Source organism: Schistocerca cancellata, chromosome 4 (assembly GCF_023864275.1).
Source record: "Schistocerca cancellata isolate TAMUIC-IGC-003103 chromosome 4, iqSchCanc2.1, whole genome shotgun sequence".
NCBI classification, from domain to species: Eukaryota; Metazoa; Arthropoda; class Insecta; order Orthoptera; family Acrididae; genus Schistocerca; species Schistocerca cancellata.
Window position 1 is genome coordinate 348497813 of NC_064629.1, and position 27166 is coordinate 348524978.

Genomic DNA, 27166 nt, shown 5'->3' on the forward strand with positions numbered 1-27166 from the left:
AGTTGTGCTGACCAAAAACCACACCACAATAATAAATGAAATGTTGGGCTGTACTGGGTACTTCTGAGAAGAACAGAGCAAAGACGAGACAGGCTGAGCCACTGGCCACACATCTGGCATGTGTGGTTTGGTATGCCATGGCTAGCATTAACCTTGATCTTTGGCTGACTCATGCCTGCCTTCTTTGGACAAGGACACACTTTGCCCACCCACTGCAACATCTGCACCTTCATTTCAGTATTATTGTTATTGTGGTGTCACCGCCAGACACCACACTTGCTAGGTGGTAGCCTTTAAATCGGCCGCGGTCCGTTAGTATATGTCGGACCCGCGTGTCGCCACTATCAGTGATTGCAGACCGAGCGCCGCCACACTGCAGGTCTAGAGAGACTTCCTAGCACTCGCCCCAGTTGTACAGCCGACTTTGCTAGCGATGGTTCACTGACAAATTATGCTCTCATTTGCCGAGATGATAGTTAGCATAGCCTTCAGCTACGTCATTTGCTATGACCTAGCAAGGCGCCATTACCAGTTACTATTGATGCTGTAAAACATGTACCATCAAGAGCGATGTTCACCAATTATGTATTAAAGTTAAGTATTCCAGCAGCTACGTACGTTTTTTGCTAGTATAAATTCCTTGTCCTGTTCCAGACCTCACGCCAGCCTGCATGAGCTTAAACGCATGCCTTTCAGCTTCCTCATAGTGGGTTGGCTGTCTTGCCAATCCACAACAGTTATTAACTCACTCTCATCTCCAGTTATGATGTTTTGAAGGAAGTTTTCATTTCCATTTGCTGCGGCAAGCAGTTCTTGGCTTATTTCAACATAGATCTGTTTCTGATCATCAGTCAACAAACAGGGAATGAATTTTGCAATGACACAATGTGTCACAAGACTGTCATTCAAAATTTGATAGCATGGTCCTACACTGACGCTCACTTCAACACCAGCTACTCGGACAATTAAACAATTATTTCAACAAAACATAGCATGAACTTTTTTGATGTGATCATCATCTGTTGCTGTGGAAGATTGTCTAGGCCGTGGATCCTCACAGACTGACATACTGCCATTTCCAAAATCCTTAAACCACTGACAGCACTGTGTGTGACTCCTATAGTCCAATCGGCAAATTTAACATCACATGAGAATCTTGTATCAAATGAGCTGTTGCAAGGGAGGGAGATGCACTGGAAAAGGTACTGTTAGTGAAGCTTTACTACCAGAATGTTGATTCTGATACTGTAGCTTTATGACCCTGTAACCATAAGAAGGGTACTTGAACAGGTAATGGTCCTGCAATGAGCATCACTGTGAAGAAAAATGATCACAAAGTTCAGAACCATGGGCTGTTTAGATTATTGGTGCCATAGTGTCTGGTCAAATACAAGTGCTACTGCTACTCTGGCAATTCAGTAAGAAATGGAGACTTCAAGGGTTCATTGCTGCATAGTGAAGTCAGCACTCGTGAAGCCCCACCAATATTCTCACTCTCCTGTTTGGAGACTACTAAGGTGTACCATCCAATATTATCTGCACAAAATCCAGTGTCAAATCATGAGGTGTTAGTCACCAATTTTGTAATGTAGAGAGCATCTGCAGTGTGGGCACATCAGAAAATGGGGGGAGATGATGATTGTTTAATGCCTATTTCACATTCCAAGGGTCTGGAGAGTCCACACCCACACAGTTTTGGGTACCGAAAATCCTACAACTGTCATGGGAAACCCATTGCATGACAAGAAAGTCACAGTGTAGTGTGAATTTCCCACATAAATCCTAACTGGACACTCTTTCTTCAAGGAAATGTGGGGCGCTGCTTTACAGACTGTCAGTCTGATGGGTGCAAGGTATGCCACTTTGTTACAGAATCACTTCATCCATAGTTCGGCTGATAAACATTTGCTGGAAGGTATGACCTATGCAGCGTGGTGCCGCATCCCATACTGCTACATGTGTGAAAGATCTCTCATGCATATTGTTTGGTAAGGATCATGTGCTGAGCCACCAATTCTGTTGTGTCTTGTCTCCCAGGTCCCCAGGCCTCAATCTGTGTGGTTATTGGTTTTGGGGCTACCTGAAGTTACAATTGTACTGTGATGATCCAGCCTCATTGGGATGCTAAAAGACAACATCCAACAGCAATTTCTCACCATACCTACTGATATGCTGTAAGAGCTGCTCACAACATTGTCCCCTGACTACTGCTATTGTTGATGAATGGTGGCCTACATGTTCAGCATTTGTTATAAAGAAAGTCATCTGTGTTAAAAATCAATTTTTATGTTAGTTATTGCTTTTGCATCATAAGAAGTACCATCTGTTGGTCATTTTGCGCATTTTTTTTTTTCAGTAAAGTAACACGTCATTTCAAGCATGTGTGTCAGTTTTTACATCTCTACCTACATCATTCTATGAAGTCTTGAACGTTCAAATGTTAACAGATTTTTTGGTCACCCAGTATAACTTGAAACCATAATATTCACAGACCATATGGTAGAAATGATTTTTTTAAAGAAAATTATTTGAAATACATTATCACAGTGGGTAACAGGTCAAACTGTCTGAATATGCAAAATGATGGAACCAATGACAAAATTGTATACCATGTTCATCGTCATGAAGTTTTAGTATGATTATATAAAACTAAAGCATATTAATCATGAAAAGTTCACCAAATATGCACCATAAGTGGAAATATAATTCTTTTCACATCAAGTTTGTTGGCTTTTCCAACTCACAATCAAATAGCAACCTTCAGCAGACTTCAGGCACTAGGTCAGCCATCCACAGGGCCATCACACAACTGTGGTGCATGAGAGATGGCATATAAACTTCACATAGATTGTCTGAAGTCAACATAGGAGATCAACACTACCTTGCCTAATCACAACTGTGAGCTCGGCATGAATAGCAGTGTAACACTCAGTCAACTGAGACCACTCGCACATAGGTTACAAAGTCATAAAGTACACAGGCGAGATTCACTCAACTTACTTAACACTGTGCCTCACACTGTATTGTGACCCACCTAACCTCCATATTTCCTTGGCTGCATTGTAAGGCCATGCATCAATTGGGTCGTTGTCAATGAGAGTTCACCTGCATTAAAGAGATTGAGAGAATTGCTGGCCAAGAGCAGTTAATCCATGTGAAAAAAAAGTGATGGCTAAGGACGGCCACTCATGTGGTCTTGCCATGCAGATGCTATGCTCTATTCACACTTCAGCCTAAACTAGACCTCTGACTATGTGGCAGACCAGTCATCGCAACCTACATTCCAAAAAGTAATATAGAAGAAATGTAAATATTATCAGTTTTCTCTTCTACCTCTGTATGCTTTTGATTATCTGCATGTTATGAGAGAAATAAATTAGCTATGCTAGTTTGTAAATGCTTCATAAGAGGCACTACCACTGTTCCTAGACAGTTGCCAACTTTTCCTCTGCCCAGACAAATGTTTATGTTTAGCCTAATAAATATAGTCTCTCGAGGTTAAATGAGGTATGGGGGAATGTGAGTAAACTGCTGTTTAGATTGTCAGAAATGACAACAGGAACACCGGAACACATATTTGGCCTTATGGGTACCATTCTGTTCTGTGATTTATGACAGTAAAAAAACACCATGGTAACAAGATGCTAAATCTGAGTTTATTTTGAAAAGAAATTGTATTCTTTCAAGGTAAATAAGCTAAGGCAACCAATCTGCCCATTATGTAAGTTTTTGTTAGATTATATGAAATGGGATTTCATTTGTTAAGAGGCCTGAATTGATAATTTAGTATGCATTTTATACGTATACACTGTGTGACAAAAGAAGGGACACACCCAGAAGACATGGTCAGATGTCAGTGTTGTTTCACACATATTCAGATTATCAGTGGGTATGTAAATGATCTGAGTTGCAGTTCTCTGTGACAGGTAGAATGGCCACCAGAGTGCATTAATGTTATTCATGTTTAGCGTTGTTATCAGGGCTGGTATGATATATAACAGGCATGAACAGCATCAGATGAGTGATCATTGTGAAGAACATGGAGATGATGCATACTTATGTGAGATATTATCAGCACCTGACAGAGCTTGGAACAGGTCTCATTGTTGGTCTCCATTTGGCCAACTGTTCAAATCATGTAATATTCAGACTTTTGGGGCATTCGGCTGTGACAGTGTCTTGATGTTGTACTGCATAGGAAAGTGAGGGCACCATATCTGACCACTACAAGGCAGGATCACTGTACTGTGTACCAAGCACATTATACATGCCTGCCATTTGAGAACAAGTAATGGACTCTCTGCAACATTCTGTGTCACCCAGCACCATTAGTTGTAGACTAGCAGTAGCTGGACTAGGGAATTATCATTCCATTTCTAGCCTGCTGTTAACACCACAAAACAAATGGCTGTGCTTGAAGTGGTATTGTGACAAAGAACTGTGAACTACTGATTAATGGGTTGCATTCTGTTCCACAGTGAATTGCAGTTATGCTCTACCCTGGATGGTGATAACCTGGGGAAGTGTCCCATTCGTCCAATATTTTGGTGAGGCACAGAGTGTTATGTTTGGGTCATGGCATGACCTGGGGAGATGTTCCATTCTTCCAATGTTTTGGAGAGTCACTGTGGTGTTACGTTTGGTGTCATAACACAGGGAGTCATGGGGTATGACTTCAGGTCATGGCTGGTAGCATCTGAGCGAACTATGACAACACAATAATTTGCCATGAATTTCCTGCATTCTCATGGGTTACCTCTCATGTGACAGTATCATGGTGCCATTTTCCACAAGACAATTGTCACCCACATATAGCAAGTGTCTCTACAAACTGTTTATGTGATGATGAAGTGCTCCTGTGGCCTCCAAGATCCTCAAATCTGTCCCTGATGGAACATGTGTGAGATGAGTTCAGACATCAACTCTGTCCCAGTGCCAGTATTCAGAATACCAAGGACCACAACAACAGTTGTGCACCAGCTTGTCTCAGAAGGTGATGCATTTACATAATGTCACTCTTCCCAAGCCAATCAGCGCATGCATCAAGGCCAAAGGTGGTCAAACACCATAGTAATAAGTGGGCTGTAACTACCAAGTTCTTTGTAAATTCAACTAAATTTTGCAATCACCAAAGTAGCATCACATGCCCTATAAACCCCAAATTTTCACTCAGTTCCCTCCTTCCCATCTGGATGTGTCACTTGTTATGTCAGGCAGTGTAAAGACACAGATGAGTTAAAACATTATGACCACAGCTTACCACAAGACTAAATGCTGCCTGGTGGCATTACAGTTATGTGACAAGGTATGAGTAGTATAGAAGTGGAGCAGAGAGTAATGGGCAATCATTCTTGCAATGACCCAGGCTGGAAAACTGGAATCTGCTGACATAAGCAACTTTGTCAAAGGACAGATTGTTATGGCTGGATATGTAGGAAAGAGCAGCTCAGGAACAGTGAAGCTTTGTGACAGCTCATGTGCTACTGTCATGAACATCTATGGAAAATGGTTGATGAAAGTGTAGCCATGAGTAGGCAACAAGGTGTTGCCGAATTTAATGAATATGTACCCGTCTGACAAAAGGATCATCAACAACAATTTCACATGCCCTCACTTCTTGAGACACTATGGAGAGGTCTGGAATTTAACCCAGGACAATGGCACAAAATACGATGGTCAGCAACTTTGCACCTTCACCTCTCCTCACCTTGCTGGTCAAATATCAGTGGTGAAAGTTTCATCTGCCACCAGGATTCAGACTGGCTCACTTCTGAGTTGGGCACTACCCCACACACATGTGTCAGTGAGCTCAGCTACCTAGGCAGATAGTACATATTGTTGGACAAGGAGCTCTGAGCAGATGACTTATGTGCTTCCATGTTGACCCAACAACATAATTGATTATGAGTGCAATGGCCATGTGGTCATTGAGATTGATCTGAATTAATGGAACCATGTTGTCAGGTTGATGTTCTTGTCCAGATATTCTGTCAACTAAGTGAACAATTGATTGAAACACACACTGCACCATGGGCATAGGCCAGGGGGGCAGTATTATGCAATGGGGGCTCCTCACCTGGGCATCCATGGAATCTGTAGTAGTAACTGAAGGCATCATGACAGAGGCCGACTATGTGAACATTGTAGCAGACCAACTGCATTCCTTGTGGCTTGATATCACAACCAACAGCAATGGCATCTTGCAAGAGGATAACTGTCCATGTCACAAGGCCAGAATTGTGCTACAGTGGTTTGAGGAGCAGGATGGTGAGTTCTCGTTGATGTCTTGGCCACCAAATTCACCTGATCTGAGCCTAATAGAACATACTAGGGATGCTATTGGGCTCCATCCCTACACTCACAAACCACTGGCCTATAATTTATGGAAACTGCTTCAGATGTGTGTAGACATCTGGTGCCATATGCCTCCAGAAACCTACCAAGGACTTGTCAAATCATGTTACGCAGAACTGCTGCTGTGTTGCATTCCAAAGGTGGATCATCAAGCTATTAAGCAGGTGGTTATAATGTGTTGTCTCTTCAGTGTATGATATACTTTGTAATATCTGCATTGTTCACAACATTTTATAATTATTAATACGGTGAGTGTAGTCAAAGGTTACAGCATGGGGTAATGTAACAAACACTAAAATTCAAACTGTAAGGATACTTAATAACATCTGGCTACATTCAAACTATTTTTTGTAGATGATACATATGCAAATAAACATAAGAAACTGGGCCACTGTGTGTGCTATAAGTTTTCTATACACTATGGGACCACACACTTTGAGCTAGAGAAAAAAGAGCAACACAAATATAGCAAAACAACCCATTTTTACAAACAAGCAGATAACTACTCTAAAAAAGAAACTTCAGTATATGGTCAAAAGGAGTTTTCCTCCTGTCTCTCTCAATATTTGTGACACAGCCTTAATTACACAAAAGATCTGAAAATTGCTCACTGTTTTGACAAAAAAGAGAAAGAGATAGAGGTACAACTGGTTCCAGAAATTTATGGGCCTTGTCCCTAAGAAAACTTGTGGAAATTTCACAGTCCATAGAATATGGGTTGACAAGGAAAAAGATCACTGAATTGTACAACCTGCTGGAATCAGTACTGCTAGATTTGATCTTGTAGATGAAGGTAGATGAGATTGGTATTGCTCACAGTAACTGCCATCCAGTTTGAGTCATTGCAACTAAAATGGAAAGGGATGTTGTTAGAGTGACATGTAGTTAAGGGGAGGCAATGTGTTTGCACTGATCTCCTGTGATACTAAAGTAATGTCCTTTCCTTTATTCATTGTATCCAAAACCATCAGCCTAAAAAAAATAACTCTTATAATGAATTGCTGTTAGGATCTACTACCCATATTACATAATCAGGATATGTTAATGAAGAAGCATTCTGTGCATTTGGATGGTCACACAACCTATGCAAAATGGGTCAATGTTTCTGAATGTTGTATGGGGATGACATTGTGGTTTTATGCCTCTCCAGTGCTAAAACACATGCACTGCACTCTTCTGCAGTTTTATATCTGCAAGACTGCCATTACTGGGTGTTCAACCATCCACTACATATGTCAACAAAAATTCAGTGTTGGTTCTCTCTTGAAAGAGGCCTAGGGAAAAGCAACTACAATATCAAATGCTGTAGAAGTTTTCAGAGGGATGAGAATTTCCCCTGTTAATCAGCTGGCAATTCCAAAAGAAAAGTTTATTTCTGTAACAGCACAGGGAACAGTCAATGGCCACCTTCAGCAGACTGCTATGCATGGTGAAAACAGAGAGGAGTCAGACGCAGCAAGGAGGGTATTGTCATGTTCCAAGAAACCTGATTAAGGGACTAATCACTGATATGGAATTAAGATACAGGGGGCAGAAATGTTTACAACTTTTTAAAGAATATAAAATATTAAGGTCAGGAAAGGGCACACTGTTTCTCCTAAGTCTTCTGAACAGGAATAGAACCTTGAATGAAAAAACTTGAATCCAAATGTGTGACGATATTGTGACAGGCCCTTGTTTAACAATTAAGCAGTAAATTTTATGACTATATCCAGCAAGAGAAATGCAGCACATGATCCCGTAAGTAATGTGTCCGGATAAAGTTTTAGAATGAAATTCTGATACATCTCATACACATTAAATGCTCTAGTCAAATAAATAAGAAAATTAACTGGAATAAGATAGAGAGGAGGGAGAAAAAGGGAGGAAAGATCATCTGGTGAATATATTCAAATAGATGACTGGACAATGGAAGAATAAATATAAATGAAATGAAAAGGTGTTTATACCTGTTATAAAATCAACAGCAACATTCATAATCATCATAAAGACAATCATAAACTGCTGAGGTGACCTTTGGAACTCTAGCATACATTGTTAAACTATTCTGAAAGTCTTAAATTGTACTCACTGTGTTATCCGTATCTGGTAGAGGAGTTGGTCCCATTATTTTCAGTCCAGTCTCTTTGAGTTTAGGTTTAGAATACTGCAGCTCTTTTGTATCTTCTTCAATACGACTTATTGGGTAACTGTTTTGAGAATTGAGATTTCCTTGCTCATTTCTTATTTGTTGTATCATATTCCTTAAAAACTCCCCTCCTGCTTCATTTTCTTCTGCACTTTTTTCCTCAGATTTAACATCTACTGTGATTAACAGCAAAATCAGGAAAGGCCTCCAACACATTCCTTCAGCTTGGCTCTGAACTAAATTCACTTAGGTTTCTGTAAAGAAAAGATAATAATGTTCATTACTATGCTTGTATCATTACAGGATTTTTTTTCCACCACAGAAAATAACGAGGTGGAAATACTGGATACAATGAAATACAAAAGCACCAACTGTGGTTTTTCAAAGGAAACAATTAGATTTCACCAGTAAAGAAAATCCAGTTCACAGCAGGAGTGAAATAACATACTTGCTTCAAGAATGAATTTTCACTCTGCAACAGAGTGTGCACTGATATGAAACTTTCTGGAAAATTAAAAATGTGTGCCAGACCAGGATTCTAACCTGGGACATTGGCCTTTTGACAGCAAATGCTCTACCAACTGAGTAACCAATGCATGACTCACAACCCATCCTTACAATTTTACTTCTACCAGTACCTCACCTTCTACCTTCTACCTTCTACCTTCCAAACATCTCAGAAGTTCTCCTGCAAAATTTGTGAGACAAGCATGTCATATCAGCAAACACTTCTGCAGAGTGAACAACCATTCTGGTAACATCCTGCAGGCTGTGGCTAAGCCATTTATCTGCTATTCCTTTATTCCAGGAGTGCTAGTCCCACCAAAAGTAAAGGAGCAAGGATGGGATGTAAGTCATGCTCAGGTAGTTCAGTTGGTAGAGTACTTGTCCATGAAAGGCAATGCTTCAGGTTCGAGTCCTGGCCTGCCACATAATTTTAATCTGACAGGAAGTTTCAATGTAACTGCTGCTCAGCACAGCCAGAATCATAATTTTACTATTTCATTACACACAAATATAAATCACTAATTATTGAAAATAAATAATAAACCACAACCTGTGATAATTTGTTTTGGTTTGTTTTAGGAGGCAAAAGCAACTAGGGTCACACATGCTCATGTCAAAACTGTAAAATATGAAGACAAAGAGATGAGTTAAAAATGACTACACGTCAATCCAAACAACAGAAGAGAAGACAGCTAAAACCAGAGACATGGAGAAAGGTCTATAGATTACACCATAGAGAAACAGAGGTCCTGAACCAAAAATGAAATTGCCTTTGCCATATTGCTACAATGCATAAAAAGGAAAACACAGTCAACAGCCCGCACATCATTCACTAAAATGGCCGATAACTCAGACAGCAAACACAAAAGAGAATATAAGCAATTAAAAAAAGGGCATTCCATCAGGAAATGGTGGACTGTCAGAAGCTGAGGGGGGAGCACCATTTAAATGGCGATTGCTAAAACAACAGTGCTCAATACACAACCTAGTTAAAATGATCTCCTTGTGCTGAGAGGGCCGAGAGAAGGTCATCCAAAGCTACTGGGAGAGGCTTAATAACCTAGAGCGTGTTCCCATTAAGGGAGGACCAGTGGTGATGCCAAAGGGACACCACCTGCTGGCAGACAGCAACACAGAGATCATCAGAGGGAATGTAAGAACTAGCGAGCTGAGGTACGAGGACTGCAGCCTCGGCAGCAGTGTCAGTGGCTTCATTTCCTGTCAGACTGATGTGACAAGGAACCCAAATAAACATCACAGTGGCTCCATCAAGAGTGAGCAAGTGACAGCTTTCCTCGACTTGCTGCACTAGGAGATGGACAATGTACAGCACACAGAGGTTTTGAAGGGCACTGACAGAGTCTGATCAGATGGTGCAATTGAAAAGCCTGTGTCACTGGATAACTGAAAAGCCTATGTTGCTGAATGTACTACATGGCCCGATACAGGGCAAAGAGCTCTGCTGTAAATATTGAGCAGTGTTCTGGAAGCTGATACCAAAAAACATCGCGCCAATGATGAAAGCACACCCGACACCACAGTCAGCCCAAGAGCCACCAGTGTACACAAAGTTACTATCATGAAGTTCCATGCAAAGGTCGTGAAACTGAAGGCAATAAACTGAGGCTGGAGTAGTGTTCTTAGGAAGCAAATGAAGGCCAAGGTGAACACAGGCTGCCACACGAAGCCAAGGTGGTGAAGGGTTTACACCCACTGGGAAAGTTGCAAGTAGCTTCGAGCAAGAACAAACCAGGAGGTAACAGAGAAGAGGGATGCACCCCATACTGGTGATCAAAGGAGTCATTGAAGAAGGAGGCATAGGATGGGTGGCCACACATGGCAGACAAATGGCATGCATATCTGCTGAGGAGAAAGGCACAGTGGCAGGACAGTGGTAGTTCAGCAGCTTCTGCATACAGAATCTTAACTGGACTAGTGTAAAAGGCACCAGTGGGCAAATGGATGCCACGATGGTGGAGAGTACTGAGATGGCATAAGAGGGACAGACGTGCAGATGCATAAACAAAACACCCATAGTCTAGTTATGAACAGACAAGGGGCCAGTGCAAATGTAGGAGGGTCGTTTGATCTGCTCTCCAGGAAGTACCACTGAAGACACACAGGATATTGAGAGGCTACATTCAGCGGAAAGACATTTGAGACACCACTGAAGACGCCACTCAATAAGACAGGTCTGTGGAGAACTGCAACAGATGGCAAAATTGTCAACAAAAAGGGAGCCAGAGATGCCCACTGGGAGAGAGGCCATTATAGGGTTAATAGCAATTGCAGACAGGACAACACTCAGAATGGAACCCTGAGGCACCATTTCCTTGAAAAAGGTGTTTGACAAGGCAGAACCCATACATGCCTTGAAAACTCAGTCTTTTAAAAATTCCTGAAGGAAACGGGAGCAGGCAGCCAGGAAAGCCCCATATGTAAAGAGTATAGACGATACCAGTCCTCCATGGGTCAATAAAGTGACGAGATGGTCAACTGTAGAATGGCGCACTCAAAATCCACACTGTGCTGTGGTTAGTAAATTGTGAGACTGGAGCCTTGATACCAGCCAGGCATGAATCATACATTCCATCACCTTGCCAACATGGGTGGTGAAAGAAATGGGGTGGTAGCTAGAAGGATGATGTTTGTCCTTACTGGCCTTAGGTATGGGCATGATAGTGGCTTCACGGCAGAATCTGGGAAACATGCCCTCTGCCCAAATGCAGTTGTACATAAGAAGCAGAAAGTGCTTGCCCGCAAGAGAAAGATGCTGCAACGTCTGAATGTGAACATCGTCTGGCCCTGAGACAGAGGATTGGGATGAACTGAGAGCATGATTGAGCTCCCTCATAGTAAAGGCGGCAGTGTTGTACTCATGATTATGAGAAGAGAGGGGTATCACCTGAGCCTCGTCCACTTGTTTCCAATGGAGGAAGGCAGGGTGATAATGGGAGGAGCTCAAAATCTCTGCAAAATTGCAGTGCAGGGTGTTGGAAATAGCAATAGGGTCCACTGTGACATTGTCTGCTACTGTCAGGCCAGAAATGGATCTTGGATCCCAGAGAATAACTGCAGATTGGCTCACATGATGGGAGAGGGAGTGAAGCTGTTAAAAGTACTAGTGAATAAAATTCAGTTTGCTTTTTTGCTATCCTGCAAAATGCAATGACACTGTGCACACAACTGTTTATAATGAATGCAGTTTGCCATCATGGGATGATGGTATAAAATACGGAGAGCACGGCTCCATGCGCGAATTGCCTCAGTCCACCTGGGGACTGGGACATAGCGTGCTAAGGAGGAAGTGGGAGGAATGGAATGTTCTGCGGCAGTAAGGATAATGTCTGTAAGATATTCCACATGATCATCACAACTGGGGAAATGTTGCTCATCAACAGTCGCTAGGAAGGTGTAAAGCCTCCGGTCGGACTTAGTAAACTGCCATTTGGGTGTGTATGTAGGTGGGGTAGGTTTCAGCAGTGGATAGCACACAGAAAATGGTCACTCGAGTATGTGTCAGAGAGAACGGACCACTTGAGGCGATGGGCAAGCTGGGCTGTGGAGAAGGATAGGTCCAAATGGGAATAGGTGTGCAAGGAGTCTGAAAGAAATGTGGGTGCTCCTGTCTTAAGGCAGAAGAGGTTAAGTTGACTGAGAAGGTAGTCCAAGAGGGCACCTCTCGGGCAGGTTCTGGGAGAAATCCAAAGGGGATGGTGTGCATAAAGTCACCAAGCAGCAGAAAGGAGTGAGATAGATACCCAATAACCTGGAAGAAGTCTGCCCTGGTGACATCAAGTGACAGAGGAATGTAAACAGTACAAAGGAAAAAGTCCAAGCGAGGAAGGAAAAGGCGAACTGCAACAGCCTGAACCTGGGTAGCCATGGAAATGAGTTGACTATGAATGTCATCCTGTATAAGCAGTATGACTCCCCCATGAGATGGAAAACCATCATGGGGGGAAGGTCAAAATGAATCACAAAGAAATGCGAGAGAACAAAGCCATCATGAGGACCAATTTTGTTTTCTGGTGGCAGAGAACAAGCAGATGCTGGAATTCTAAGAGCAGCAGCTGCTTGGCATTCTTGTCGATTTTCTGTCAGGTGTAGCAAATCCTTTCCCTGACCAGGGCCACGCTGGCTCTTCATTTGATACAATATGCTACAGGTGTGAGTATGTGATGCACAACTTTAGTGGAAGTAGATATGGTGTGTTTTTCCCTGCACTTTAGTAAGAAGGCACTGTTTGAAGGGTTCTCAGGTGTCCAGCCAATTTGTGCCACAAACAACAATGCTACACTCACCTAGGCAAACCAAGCCAATCTGCCCTAGCAGAACATTGCATAAACACTGGACACACAGCTAATTATGATGAGACAAAAGTACTGGCCTTCTCAAATAACTACTGGGACTGCATCTTCAAAGAGGCCACAGAAACTGACAACCTTGTCAACAGGGACACTAGTTACTAGCTCAGTAAGGCCTGGAAACTAATACCAAGCTCTATCAAAGAGCAATGGTGAAAGTGGACATGAGATCATTCTGCCACAGCCACCAAAGAGATGCCCCCCCCCCCCCCCCACCTACCACAGCCTCCACTCCCTCCAACACCAGATGCCGCGCATCGTTGTCAAACGGAATTGCACCTGAACCTGCGAGGGTGATGATGGCAGAGCAATTATCCAACAAAATATCATGGACATTCAACAATCATATCTAGCTGGAAACCTAAGAACACTTCAAACAACATATACACCAAGAAAGCCTCAAATCACATGTATGAATCTGTTGGATACCCTAGATTTAGTCATATGAGGATGTAATTTCAGATCGCTGAACCAAACATGTGGCATCGATATTTGTATTAATACCATAAAAGTTGTACTTTGCATCTGCTACTGAAATATGCTTACCATAGGTAGACAACTATAAATCTTTTGAGACATGATTATTGTGAAATTTAGTTCTGCATGCAACTACACTTTTCAAACTAATCTAATTAGTTACATCAAAACTGGCAAGCTTTGAATCATGCCCCCTGCTGGAAAAATTTCTGCAGATGCCCATGTAGCAAATATTTGTCTAATCACACATGGAAAACCACATAAAAACCACACTCAAGCTCTGGTGTACCAGAAATGGATCAATCTGCCCACATACAGGTATGGCTCACTTCCCTGTCTTACGAGTTATTTCACTTAACATTAGCCTATAGGAGCAGATCAAGTCAAAATATTCAGTCTACTTTAAATAATTTACATGTATCAGAAATACTATTGGCTAGTGAAATTCATATTTTTGTAATGATAGAACAAGGGGTAAAAGAAAATGTAGTAAGTTCTTACAAATTTGAGGATTACACATAACTGACATCAGCACACCAGAACAAAGGAGTGGTGTGTGACAATATATGCAAACAACAACACAACAACAGTGTACTAATTTTCTTTCCATGCTAATTAGTGTACCACCCATCAACAATGCTGCCACTGTGCAACCATTATGCATGACAGTTCCAAAAACAAGACAACAATTTCAGTGTCAGAATGTTCAGACCTTTATAATCATCTCTTCAGCAACCCACATTTATCAAATGTGAAAGTGATACTCTTCAGTGCAGTGCTCCAACAGTAGACAGTAATACTGAAAACTGGCATACTACAAATGATTAAGAGTTAGCCTTCATTGGCACTTCTGCTTCACATGAAAATCTGTCACATACTAAGCCACAAAAATCTGGCCAGGTAGATTCACAATTGTTCACTCTGGCCATGTCTTACACATTGCAAGCAAAATCTTCCAACCTGGTGCTGGTTTTTCAACCTGGCACTGGTGCAGCTTGCTGCACAAACTTCAGACATTCATATCAGTCTCCCCACCATGCTTTGAACAGGTATGGAACATATGTCTGTCATACCCCTACAGATGCTGTCCTGGCATATAGCATGCCAACCCACCAGCATCACCTCCACCCACTTTAGTGTGCATACTGAACAGTCTCAATTTCGCCCAGACCAACCCACATATGGTTTGCAATAGCCAAAAGCATCCTCACCACATATGATATCACTAGCGACAGTTTGTTAAGCCACTTACCTGGTAAGTGACATAATCCTTGCACCAAAGACAACAAGTACATTGCACCAAAACTAGCTGTTCTTTAGTGCCTCTTATGGACACCAGAAGAACAGCTACAGCAAGTTATTTATAATGAACTGCTGAGGAACAGGGCTATCATAGCTCTGGCATAGGTTACACATGCTAACTGATTATCAACTGGTGTCATAGCACACACTTTGGACCTTACGGGTAGTCAAACTTCCATCACTAGTGCAACTCACCATGATAGCCCATGAACACGAATCATTGCATAACAGGCTGAAATTACCTCACAGAATCTTTGCCCTACACCAACACTGATAATGGATCAATACCATCAACAATACTACCAGCACACATGGATTGTAACACCAACCTCAGTATGCCCGCCACCTTGCTGCAGATGAGCCTGGGTGACCACAATTGATCTCTGCTGACTGAGACATCATGTCTCCTACCCAGGACAATGATCTTCACACAAACACAACAATCTCCCAGCAAGTGGCAACCATGCCCTCATGCTGCCACACCTGCTTGGGAGAGACTTTCCTAGTTTCACATGCAGTTTGGTGACACTGCACATAACTGTCACCTGCCTTGCAACTACCTAAAAGAGTCGAGTGGTCTGCGATAGGTGCACCAGACTATGGAGGCTATTCAAGTCATCTCATCTCACACCATGGCAATGAATCATCTCTCATACCACCATCACAGAATGGCAGTGAACTTTACATCCTCGACCACTCACACTAACAACATTATCTCACTGAGTCATGCTCCAGTGTGAGTATCACATATCCAGCCCTTCCTCTTATGTCACGTGGCAGTTCCGCTATTCTGCTCTGTGTGGGCAACAACTCTGTGACCACTGTCTATGGTGCCAAATCTCTCACACTTGATCTGGGTCTCAAAGATGTGGTCGCATGAAATTTCCTCATGGCGGACGCTAGTGAACCTGTACTCAGCACTGATTTCATTCATCATTTTTTATTACTACCAGATTTGGCTAGTGGTACACTGATTCACTGAGACAGTAGCTACTCCACTGGCAATGTCATTGGTTATTCCCTTCCAGCAACACAGCACTCCATCACTGCATCTCCTTCGGATGACACACTGTACCACACTTTGACAGATGATCATCATCGTTACTACAAAACTGCATCACATCACGTCAAAATCCATCGAGTCCAACTATTCCACTCCAAGACACAACTGCACTCTCTACACATACAGCAGAAATATGATGCCATACAAAGAGCAATCCACAAGACACTGGAGGAACAAACTGCTGCACAGTGGTATCTACAACAGTCATCTACACTCACCATGATCACTTTTCGTATCATTGCAACCTGGTCTCAACACAGCAATTACAGTCCGAAGGAAGTGCCTCTGACAACACAACCTTCACTCATCATCAAGGTCAGTAATATGCCTCATGCAAATGTGTTTCCCACTGAAACCCTGTGTGTTCCTGCACTCCCAGTCTCTCTATGAGTGTTGTTTATGTATTGTGCTATCAGAAATTAAAGTGTTCATAAGGTTACCACCATGCAAGATGCTGCAGTCTGCCACAGACCATGCAGGTTACAACCAGACAAACTCTGAGCCAATATAGCAATGGTCAATGAACTCCTAAAAGCTGGAGTTGTGAGACCTTGTGACAATTTGTCAGTTCACCCGTTATTTGTTAGTGTCCAAGAAATATAGGCTTGTACATTTATGTGGAGATTACAGGGCCCTTAATTCTTGTATGATAATTGTCAGTCACCCAAAACCGATCATTCAGGATAGCACTTCACGGGTGCTTCCATTTTCAGTGTCCTTGACTGCAACCAAGTATACCTGCAGATACCAATGAGTCTGGAAGATGTTCACATCACAGTGATTATCATGCCTTTAGGCTTATTCAAGTTCCTGTTTATGCCATACGGCCTCAAAAATGCAGCTCAAATGTGGAAGCAGTTTATTAATGGTATTTTGTTCATAGACACAAGGATATGCATTTTAAAACAGTTTTCAACATGCTTGCTGATAGTGGTGTTGTAATTAATGAAGAAAAATGAGTTCATCTTTCTCAGACAATTGTCAATTGTGCCAGCATTTGCTCTACACTATAACACATTGAATTCACCCATCAGCTGACCCCACTACAGGACTTACATGAGTTATGTTAATTCCTAGGGATGATTAACTTCTATTGCCATCAGCTTCTGCAGAACCCACTCATGGCAGTTCTCACAGGCGAGAATACCACCAGTAAATGTAAGTTGGCATGCACCCCCTACACCTTTGACAAGCTTAAAGACTGCTTTGCACATGCCATTACTTTGGCACACCAACTTTCTCCTACTTGACACACTATTATGTCTGACATGAGTGATTTCGATATTGGGGTGATTCTCCAGCAGCAAGTAACAGGTGTACAGCAACCAATTTGACTTCATATAAATTGACATCTTCACATTGTAAGTGGTCTGCCTATGTCCATGAACCTTTATAAGTTTGTGAAGCAGTTTGCCAGATCAAATATGATGTGAAAGGCTGACCACTAGTCATTTACACTGACCACCAACTGCTAGTGGACTCAATCTGAAATCCATCGAAATAAATGCTCTGAAGGCCATTCACCACCTGGGTTATATTACAGTCTAAGTCTTACGGATCGTTGCCATCCCCCACACAAGTCAACTATGATAAGTTTGCAGAGGCCCAGCTGCAGGACCAACAACTACAAGACCTTCTACGTAATCCCGTGACTACTCACAAATTTGAACATCACCAAATATTGGGAATGACTAGACAGATCTTGTGTTATGTATCACAAAACCAAACTCACCCTGTTGGTCCCACAGCCACTTCGGAAGATCATCTTCCTCCATTTTCACAACTTGTTGCAGCACAGTGTCCACCCAATGACACACCTCATCACAGATTGCTTTGCATGCCTCAACATTAAGAAAGGGTGTGAAAAGTGGACACACATGCATGTCATGTCAACAGAATAAAGTGGGCTAGTTCAAAATTTGTACTGGACATTTATGACCTGTGCATCTTGATCTGGTAGGACATCTTCCTGAGTCTGATCGATGTTGATTGATATAGTCTTTCTATGATCGGCTGTGTAACATGGTGGTTAGAGGCCATTCTCAGAGAAATCACAGCAGTTTCAACAGCCAGGACTTTTGATGATAGGTGAATTTCTTGGTTTAGATGCTCAGTGTATCACAACAGATCAATGTCCACAATTTGAATCAGTCCTGTTCAGTGAACTATACAGTCTTTGTAGCACCCACTGATATTTGACATCTGCCTACCATCCACAGAGCAACAACCTCTAACAGTGGCACCATATTTTGAAAGTGGCACTCATGTGCCACGGAGGCCAAAGGACCAAAGTTCTGCCTTGGGAGCTGTTAGGTGTGCACTTGGCACAAAGACATCATCACTTAGGGTCTTCTCTGGCAGAGATCCTGCGTGGTGAAACCCTCCCCCCCCCCCCCCCCCCCCAAGCTGTATTAGTCTTTCAGCAAGCACTCCTGACAGCTGTGAACTTGCACCCTCATAGCATGTATCAAACACCATACAGCACACCTCTACTCCTCTCCCCCACAACCACACAGTGAGCCAAAAATCTTCGTAACAAGGCACTGGCCAACTGATTTTCTTATACCCCACAATGACAGGATATTTTCAGCTTTGAAGCTGCTGTGCACAGGCCCACTCAATGTGATTAAACAGCGATACACACTTTCAAGGTATTCCTGAATGGCAAGCCTATGACAGTAACAATAAACTGTCTCAAGCCCATGTGGACCCTACACAATGACTTGTCCACCAAAAACACACTGCTTTCGTCATGCCACCCAGCCATCTTGGCACTCAGCTGGGTGGACCAACAGCACACATAGATGCTCCCAGTGATTTCAAGTTCTGTTTTGAGGTCCAAAACGTCCTATTCAAGACCTGAGTGTCTAATTAGTTGACAATTTTCTGACAATGGCTTCACTGCCCATGTATGTATAAACATGCCAAATGATGTGAACTGAGCTGCTATTATGCCATGGCTATTGCCAGACAGCTAACTTACTATTACTGCTCCCAGAGCATTTCATCCAATCAACACCTCTTCCAAGGACTCCAACAGTTCCTGCGGGCTCCACTCTAATAACCAATGCCTACGAAGAGTTGTTCTGTCAATGGACTTGGCGATACCAAGCACTCCATCTTCAGGACTATCACCTCTATGCAACAACATGGGAACTACTCCCATGTATGGGTATTCCAGCCAGCATGCATATTGCTTTGACAGACATCTGCAAATATTCGGACCTCACCATGCCTCTCCTGCTGTACATGTGTCATACTGTTTCAGCATCATCAGTGGTCACCTCCCCTCAGTACTCCACACTACCAGGAGGGGACGTCTCTGTAGGGACACTGTGGCATATTAACCACATTGACTACTGACTATGCTCTTGCAAAGGTGACCTTTGGAACTATGAGTGTACTTCAGTTCATTCTATGGCCATCTCTGTTATGGATGTCATCTTGAATTGCGGTTATTCATGTAGTAAAGAGAGTGCTATCTCACATTGAGATGTGTTATCTATCACACTGATTCTATCCTAGGATAGGATCTATTACACACTTATTCATCCAAATGAACTAAAAGTGATGCGGCAGTTTCCAACACCATTTGTCAATATCACCACACCTGTGTTGTAACAACTGTCTGTCAATTTGTCTCTATTCAGTTTAACTTGTATGTACAATGATTTAGTTGTTCAAATTCTTTCAGTCTTCTTGTGACTCAGGACAACCATTTTATTTCATTGTGCACTAATTGACTTTTGTTTCACATTGCAATTTACCTATGTAAGACCAATAACTGCTACATAGAGGATTGAGTCACAAAATATGTTATGAGTAAATATCACAAAGAGTTTTAGAAAATCATCAAATATATCAATAGATCACATAACAACCAATATTCATCAGCAGTGGCTGAAGTACAAGTGATCAATATAACCATAATATAACACTGTTGTCAAAATCTTGAAAGGAAGAACAGTAGTTTGGGAAAATGTTTGTTGAGTTACAGGACACTAAACAAGCCAATTTAAAGAGAACAGAAATTTTACTACTAGCTTAAGGTATGTATGTATTTGAAAATTTAGTGGAGCATTTGGAATATTTCTGCTCAGTTCTTTCTTACTACATAAACATTATTCTCCCACGTGTAGGTGCAATATTATACATCATCATAGTAAGAAATGGATTACAACAGCTGTTATCAAGGCACAGGGAGGACTTAAAATGTCAAGTGAAAATGGCTACATAAACAAGACACAAGCTAACAAATCCAACTAAAAAAATATTGAGGCAAGAAAATAAATCTTGTTTTTACAAAAATGAATCTGATATGTCAAAATAATATCTTCAAGAGTGCAAAAGCTCACATAAGTGATAATAGAAATCAGTAAGGTAGAGTTGTAACATAATACTACAGAAGGAAGGAAAGTAATACCAAGATCCAAAAGATACCACTCATTTTTTAAATGAGCATAATGTTAAGGTATTAGATAAACTCATAACCAAGCATTTGCAGGTGGCAGCTTTTCTCCCTCAAGCTTCTTGTGTGGTTCACCCATACATACTTTAATTTATGACGAGTCACATTCTTGCAGCAAGTGCAGGGAACTTTTGGGTACCTACCTCAGTGGTGATGAGCAAATAACGTAGCTTGAGCCGATAACTGTACAATAGTGGTTTCCCTCTTAGATAACTGCACACCTGTGAAGAGAGAACACACTCATATAGGGGTACAAAAATGCACTCGAGTTACAGATCACCAGGAGGGTGTTAGATTCTTATGCACAAAATAGGTTACACTGACGGTAGGCATAACTGATTCAAATAGATTCATACAAAAGAAATAGATTGCCATTCCCCACAACTGGCTGGGTTGTAATGACTACATACATTCTGTCTCTTTTGATTATGAACTATTAAATGCAACAACTACTGGAAAATGCGTGACCAGCTATGTCCTCTGATATAGCAACTAACTCTCTCTCTCTCTCTCTCTCTCTCTCTCTCTCTTTCTCTCTCTCTGACACTCGTTCTTCTACATAGTAACAAGTACACCTACATACACACTCTGCAAGCCACCATATGGTACATGGTACATGACTGAAGGTACCTTGTGCCGCTACAGTCATTTCCTTTTTTGTTCCACTCACGAATAGAGTGAGGGAAAAACAATTATCTATATGCCTCCTTACAAGCCCTAATCTCTCTAATCTTATCTTTGTGGTCCTTACATGAAACCTACATTTGCGGCAGTAGAATTGTTCTGCAGTCAGCCTCAAATGCCAGAACCCACAGGTAACAAGTCTAGCAGTCCACCTCCGGACTGCTTCAATGTCTTCCTTTAATCCAATCTGGTGTGGATCCCTAACATTTGAACAGCACACAACAATAGGTCACTAGAGTCCTATATGCAGTATCCTTTTTAGATGAACCATAGTTTCCTAAAATTCTCCCAATAAACCAAAGTCAAACTTCCATTTCCATTTCTTTGTGAGATAAAGCATACAACTACTAACATATATGTTAGACATATACTTCTATACATCAACTAAACAACCATTAACACACACATAAGCCATGTATTCTTGTAGCATATTATATTGCGGAGTGCACTGCAGAAGAAACAACAAAATATTACCAAAAAAATGTAATATCATTGCAGGATCACCTGAAAATGGCAAAAATTGCCAAAACAAGCTTGTCATGATGTAAATATAATGAGTTAATAAAGTGTCAATTCCAGCAAAAACATGAAAAAATATAAATAAATCACTAGAGTTAAAACATTATCATTCCTCTTTTCTGTACATCAGTCCCAAGCATCACTCGGGAATATTTTCTAAATAACGGTTTTTATATGCTGTAAATTTACATGTACTGCATTCAAATGAATTGGGGCACTAACATATTAAGGAATGCTGTCCATAAACTCCACTTGTATGGAATTTCTCTTTATAGGAGCAATACTAGCAGATTTAGGTATAACACACATATGCACACTTGTACACTTGTCTAACTCCTCCTCCTCTTGAATATGTTCCAATGCATTCCCTACATCATGAAGAGTGCTTGCCATAGACTGAGTCTGTCCACAGTGATCCACAGTATAGCATACAAACAGTGTAGGTTAATGACACTTGTATGCTTTAAATATACATACTGTGCTGTCTTGTGATGTTAACTTCAATGTAACATCCTAAATATATTGATGATGAATGCACTGCTGCTGGAGACATCCATGTCTTCAGGGAATGGTCGTAGTTGTCCTACATTCCGCGGTGTATTTCAACTTGCTGTAAAGATGATTCCAATCCATATCAGTGACCTGTATCGTCGTACCGGCTTCAATATTTTTGCCTTCTACTGTAACTTTGAAGCACATGTCAGGTACTATATCAAAATGATTAAGTTTCCACCCACTAACAGAGAGCTGATAAGTAGTGGTAAATAGCAGCATTCTCAAATGAGACAGATGTAGTGATAAACAGCAGCATTCTCAAATGAGACAGCTGGATGAAGTAACTGCTAAGTCTTATGTACAGCAATTCCCTTCCCTGGCAGCTTTGTGTGGTGGTGTAGGGTCAAAGTTGCACACAAATGAACCAAGAGGTCAGGTCAGTGGAGAGACAGGGGCAGAGGGACAGGGAGAAAATGCAGTGACAGTGTTGCATATTGAAAGTAGCTACAATTAGCTCTCACAGCTGTTACATTGCACAAATCAGGGAAAACGTAGGAAATCTGACAACCATGCAGACTGTGCTAATGAACTGGGACACCAGGAGAAAACACAGTAGGATTCTATAGTTAGCACAATTGGTCAGCTTGGACTCTAAATTCAGTACAAGAGACCGACTTCTATCAACACCAGTGAGAACCCATGGGAAATTTAACAACCATGCAGACTGTGCCAGCTATGGAATGTTTCTGAGCACTAAATAGTGCCCACAACCATTATAGAGACATCATCACATTCCCAAAAGAGGGCATTTTGATGGTTTAGTATTCCTGACAGTTGAAATAATCATGAATGGGTGTGACTAAGAATTAGCTAGCTTTTGAATATGGTGTAAGTTTCAAATGGCTGATGGTGACTGAACACTCAGATTGTGGAATAAAGATACATAACAGCATTCCACCTAGCTTACATTTTCACACCACGCCGGGTGGCACATTGGTTAGCGCACTGGACTCACACTTGGGAGGACGACAGTTCGAACCTGCGTCCGGCCATCCACATCTAGGTTTTTCACGACTTCCCTAAATCATTCCAGGCAAATGCTGGGATGGTTCCTTTTAAAGGGCATGGCCAATTGCTTTCTCCATCCTTCACACAAGCTGAGCTTGCACTCTGTCTCTAATGACCTCAATGTCGAGGGGGCATTAAACTCAATCTTCCTTCCCTGTTTTAGTGTTCATTTGTGGGCCTATGCTATGAGAACATCACATTCCTGGCTGGATACAGGCGATGGACAAAAATACAGACACACTGAAAAAACACATTACCATGCCTAATACAGTATACTTGCATTCAAAACTCAAAACTACTTCCAGTCTTCTCAGAACAAATAAATACAGGTCATGTGTGGCTTTCATGAGAACTTTATCCCATTCTTACTGCAAAATAGTGGCCATTTCAGATAACAATGACTGAGGTGGATAGCTATAATGAACCCTTCTTTCCAAAGTAGACCACAAAGGCTCAATAATATTGAGATCTAGTGACTGTGGAGAACGCAGGTGATGTGAAAATTCATTTTTATGCTCACAAAAAATAACCCTGGACAATGTGAGCAGTGTAAACAAGGCCCTGTTGTCTTGGAACATAGCACCACCATTGGGGAACAAATACTGTGGATGGACCTGATCAGCCAAAATGATCACATAATCCTGGGCTGCCTAAACCAACACTGAACCCCGACCATGTTTCACTTTCGGGATTTAAACTAGGCCAGAAGTTAGAAGCAGTGTGGAAGAGGACTCATCCAACCAAATGACCCTTCCATTGCTGCATGGTCTGGGGTTGATGGCTCTCACATCACTTTTTCCTGTTATGGGCATTTGCATCACCAATGAATGGTTTTGGATTCTAGCTTGTCATGCAATTCCCAGCTTATGGAGATAACTTTGTGTTGACAGGGTTCACGTGTGCAACATTCAGTTCTGCAGTCACTTTTGCAGTTGCCGTTTACTTATTTTTCGTCACAATCTTCTTCAATGATTGTCTTATCACATCCACTCTACACACATTTCTGACCACGTTATTACTTAGTGGGTGATGTTTTTCCATTTTCTGTGTAATTTGTATAAATCTTCAATATGGTGCCACTTGCAACACTCAGTACTTAGGCTCCCTTGGTTATGGAAGCACCCACCATATGAGCAGCCCCAGATCTATGATATTTCCACACCAGGGCAAAAGCTTGATAGTGACCCGCCTTGAGTGTTTGAGGTAGGATGTCAAAAATTTTAAAAATCAGAGTTTTCAAAAGTATATTCACTTTGTATCGCTTCTGAAGAGTTTGATGTATAAAATATATATGTTCGAGGAAATGTATGAGATGTTATTCGGTCTTAAATGTGCCAAAGCGCAGTGCCACGCCTCTTCACACAGCATTCTTCAATTCCATGTCACTTTATTTCGCTCTGTGGAATTCAAACGTATATATTTTGTAATGGAAGCCATCAAACCTATATTCAGAGCAGTGGAAATTAAAATGCCCTGTGGTGCCTCCCTTGCCCCCAGTCAGACAGTTTGACATCCTAACCCCCTTAAAAAAACTCACAATTAATACTGGATGGGATTATTTGTGACTGGGAGAATAACAACTCTTCAGAAAATTTTCACTCTTTATTGCCTATTAACTAATAACTTTCTGTTTTGTGTGACATAAAATTAAATATAGGAAACATAAGACCTGTAAAGACAAGAGAAATGCAAGACAGTAAACATTTCTTCAGTCCTTAGGTCGCAGCATTTTTTTCTCCCTAATCTTGCTACAACTTTCCACTGCGTGCTTTCCTCTTTGCGAAAGAATCTATTACCTCATCAAAGTTCGTCAAACGTTTTGCTGTATGAAAAATCAAAATGTCGTTGTCTAATACTGAAAAAGCTATTAATACGAATAGTATGCAAGTCTGGTGTGGTTTCTCGATTTGATTACGTCTCTTTTGCCACTGTCTGCTAGATAAAACGAAACAATACTGTCATCACTAATTCTGTAACTATTCCTCCCATTGTCAAAACTTATTCTACAGTTAACTTCACTAACCCTACCAGAATCACCGGTTCCGTTATCCCGCGCTTATACCCCGGTTACGCTTCATTGCGTGTTCGTACAACGCGTTTTCAGCGCTGTTCCGTGAATAGAACTTACGCGGCTGCTAAGCAGAGACTGTACAACTAAAACCTAGTAGTGTAACACTCTGGCGAAAATTTTCGGTCAAAATTTCATTTTCTTGGACACACTGAGAAGATAATATGTTCTTTCTTACCTTGGTTAGTTACCTTGTTAGTCGTTTATTTCCACTTTGGTAGTCTGTATCTATGGATTTCGCTAATAATTAGGCATATAACAACGCTGATCATTCGCACTCCCAATCAACCACATGAAAAAACAGCGATTGGCGTTCAACCGTTCGGATTTATGCGTCTCAGCTCTTATAGCCCCGTCTTTTTTCTTTTTTCGGGAACGTTTTTTATTTCTAGATGCGACAGGGATTCCCGTGATAAGACATCACGTACTCTATGCACGCATTCAAAAATAGCTTCCGATTCATTCAGAAATCAACTTAGAATGTGTTAAATGTTCGAAGACCAACTGGGATGCGTTTCAAATTCATACGAATAATCGATAGACCAAAGTGTGCTGGAAGATAGGCGCTTTGTGAAACAAGGTTTCTTTATTTCATCAAGAATATGAATTTGGAGCTGCCTGAAATTGCCACCCGGGGCAGATACACCGGTCCCCCACCCCCACCCCTAGATCCGGGCCTGCATACGACCACCTTCCATTTGCCCACGTTCTACTTCACTTAGTTCAGACATGATGAACCCATAATTATACTGTTCTGACTAAGATCGACACTTGAAACATATTGAGGACATTTCACAGGTGCTGTTTATGGTCAAATACACTACAGGCGATTAAAATTGCTACACCAAGAGGACGACGTGCTACAGACGCGAAATTTAACCGACAGGAAGAAGATGCTGTGATATGCAAATGCTTAGCTTTTCAGAGTATTCACACAAGGTTGGCGCCGGTGGCGACACCTACAACGTGCTGACATGAGGAAAGTTTCCAACCGATTTCTCATACATAAACAGCAGTTGACCGGCGTTGCCTGGTGAAACGTTGTTGTGATGCCTCGTGTAAGGAGGAGAAATGCGTACCATCACGTATCCGACTTTGATAAAGGTCGGATTGTAGCCTATCGCGATTGCGGTTTATCGTATCGCGACATTGATGCTCGCGTTGGTCGATATCCAATGGCTGTTGGCAGAATATGGAATCGGTGGGTTCAGGAGGGTAATACGGAACGCCGTGCTGGATCCCAACGGCCTCTTATCACTAGCAGTCGAGATGACAGGCATCTTATCCGCATGGCTATAACGGATCGTGCAGCAACGTCTCGATCCCTGAGTCAACAGATGGGGACGTTTGCAAGACAACAACCATCTGCACGAACAGTTCGGCGACGTTTGCAGCAGCATGGACTATCAGCTCGGAGACCATGGCTGCGGTTACCCTTGGCGCTGCTTCACAGACAGGAGCGCCAGCGATGGTGTACTCAACGACGAACCTGGGTGCACGAATGTCAAAACGTCACTTTTTCGGATGAATCCAGGTTCTGTTTACAGCATCATGATGGTCGCATCCGTGTTTGGCGACATCGCGATGAACGCACATTGGAAGCGTGTATTCGTCATCCCCATACTGGCGTATCACCCAACGTGATGGTATGGGTTGCCATTGGCTA

At 41.9% G+C, this 27166-nt stretch overlaps 1 protein-coding gene across 3 annotated transcripts in view; it reads right to left on the bottom strand.

Moving 5' to 3' along the window:
* The window catches only part of LOC126183585 (uncharacterized), a 231062-nt gene that overhangs the window by 80134 nt on the left and 123762 nt on the right, over window positions 1-27166 (bottom strand). For all 3 annotated transcript variants that reach the window (XM_049925681.1, XM_049925683.1, XM_049925682.1), the window contains 2 exons: window positions 20810-20887; window positions 8426-8736 (listed from right to left, as the gene is read on the bottom strand). In XM_049925681.1, coding sequence (XP_049781638.1) covers window positions 8426-8698 — 273 coding nt within the window. In that variant the 5' untranslated portion in view covers window positions 8699-8736; window positions 20810-20887. The remainder of the gene's footprint in view (window positions 1-8425; window positions 8737-20809; window positions 20888-27166) is intronic.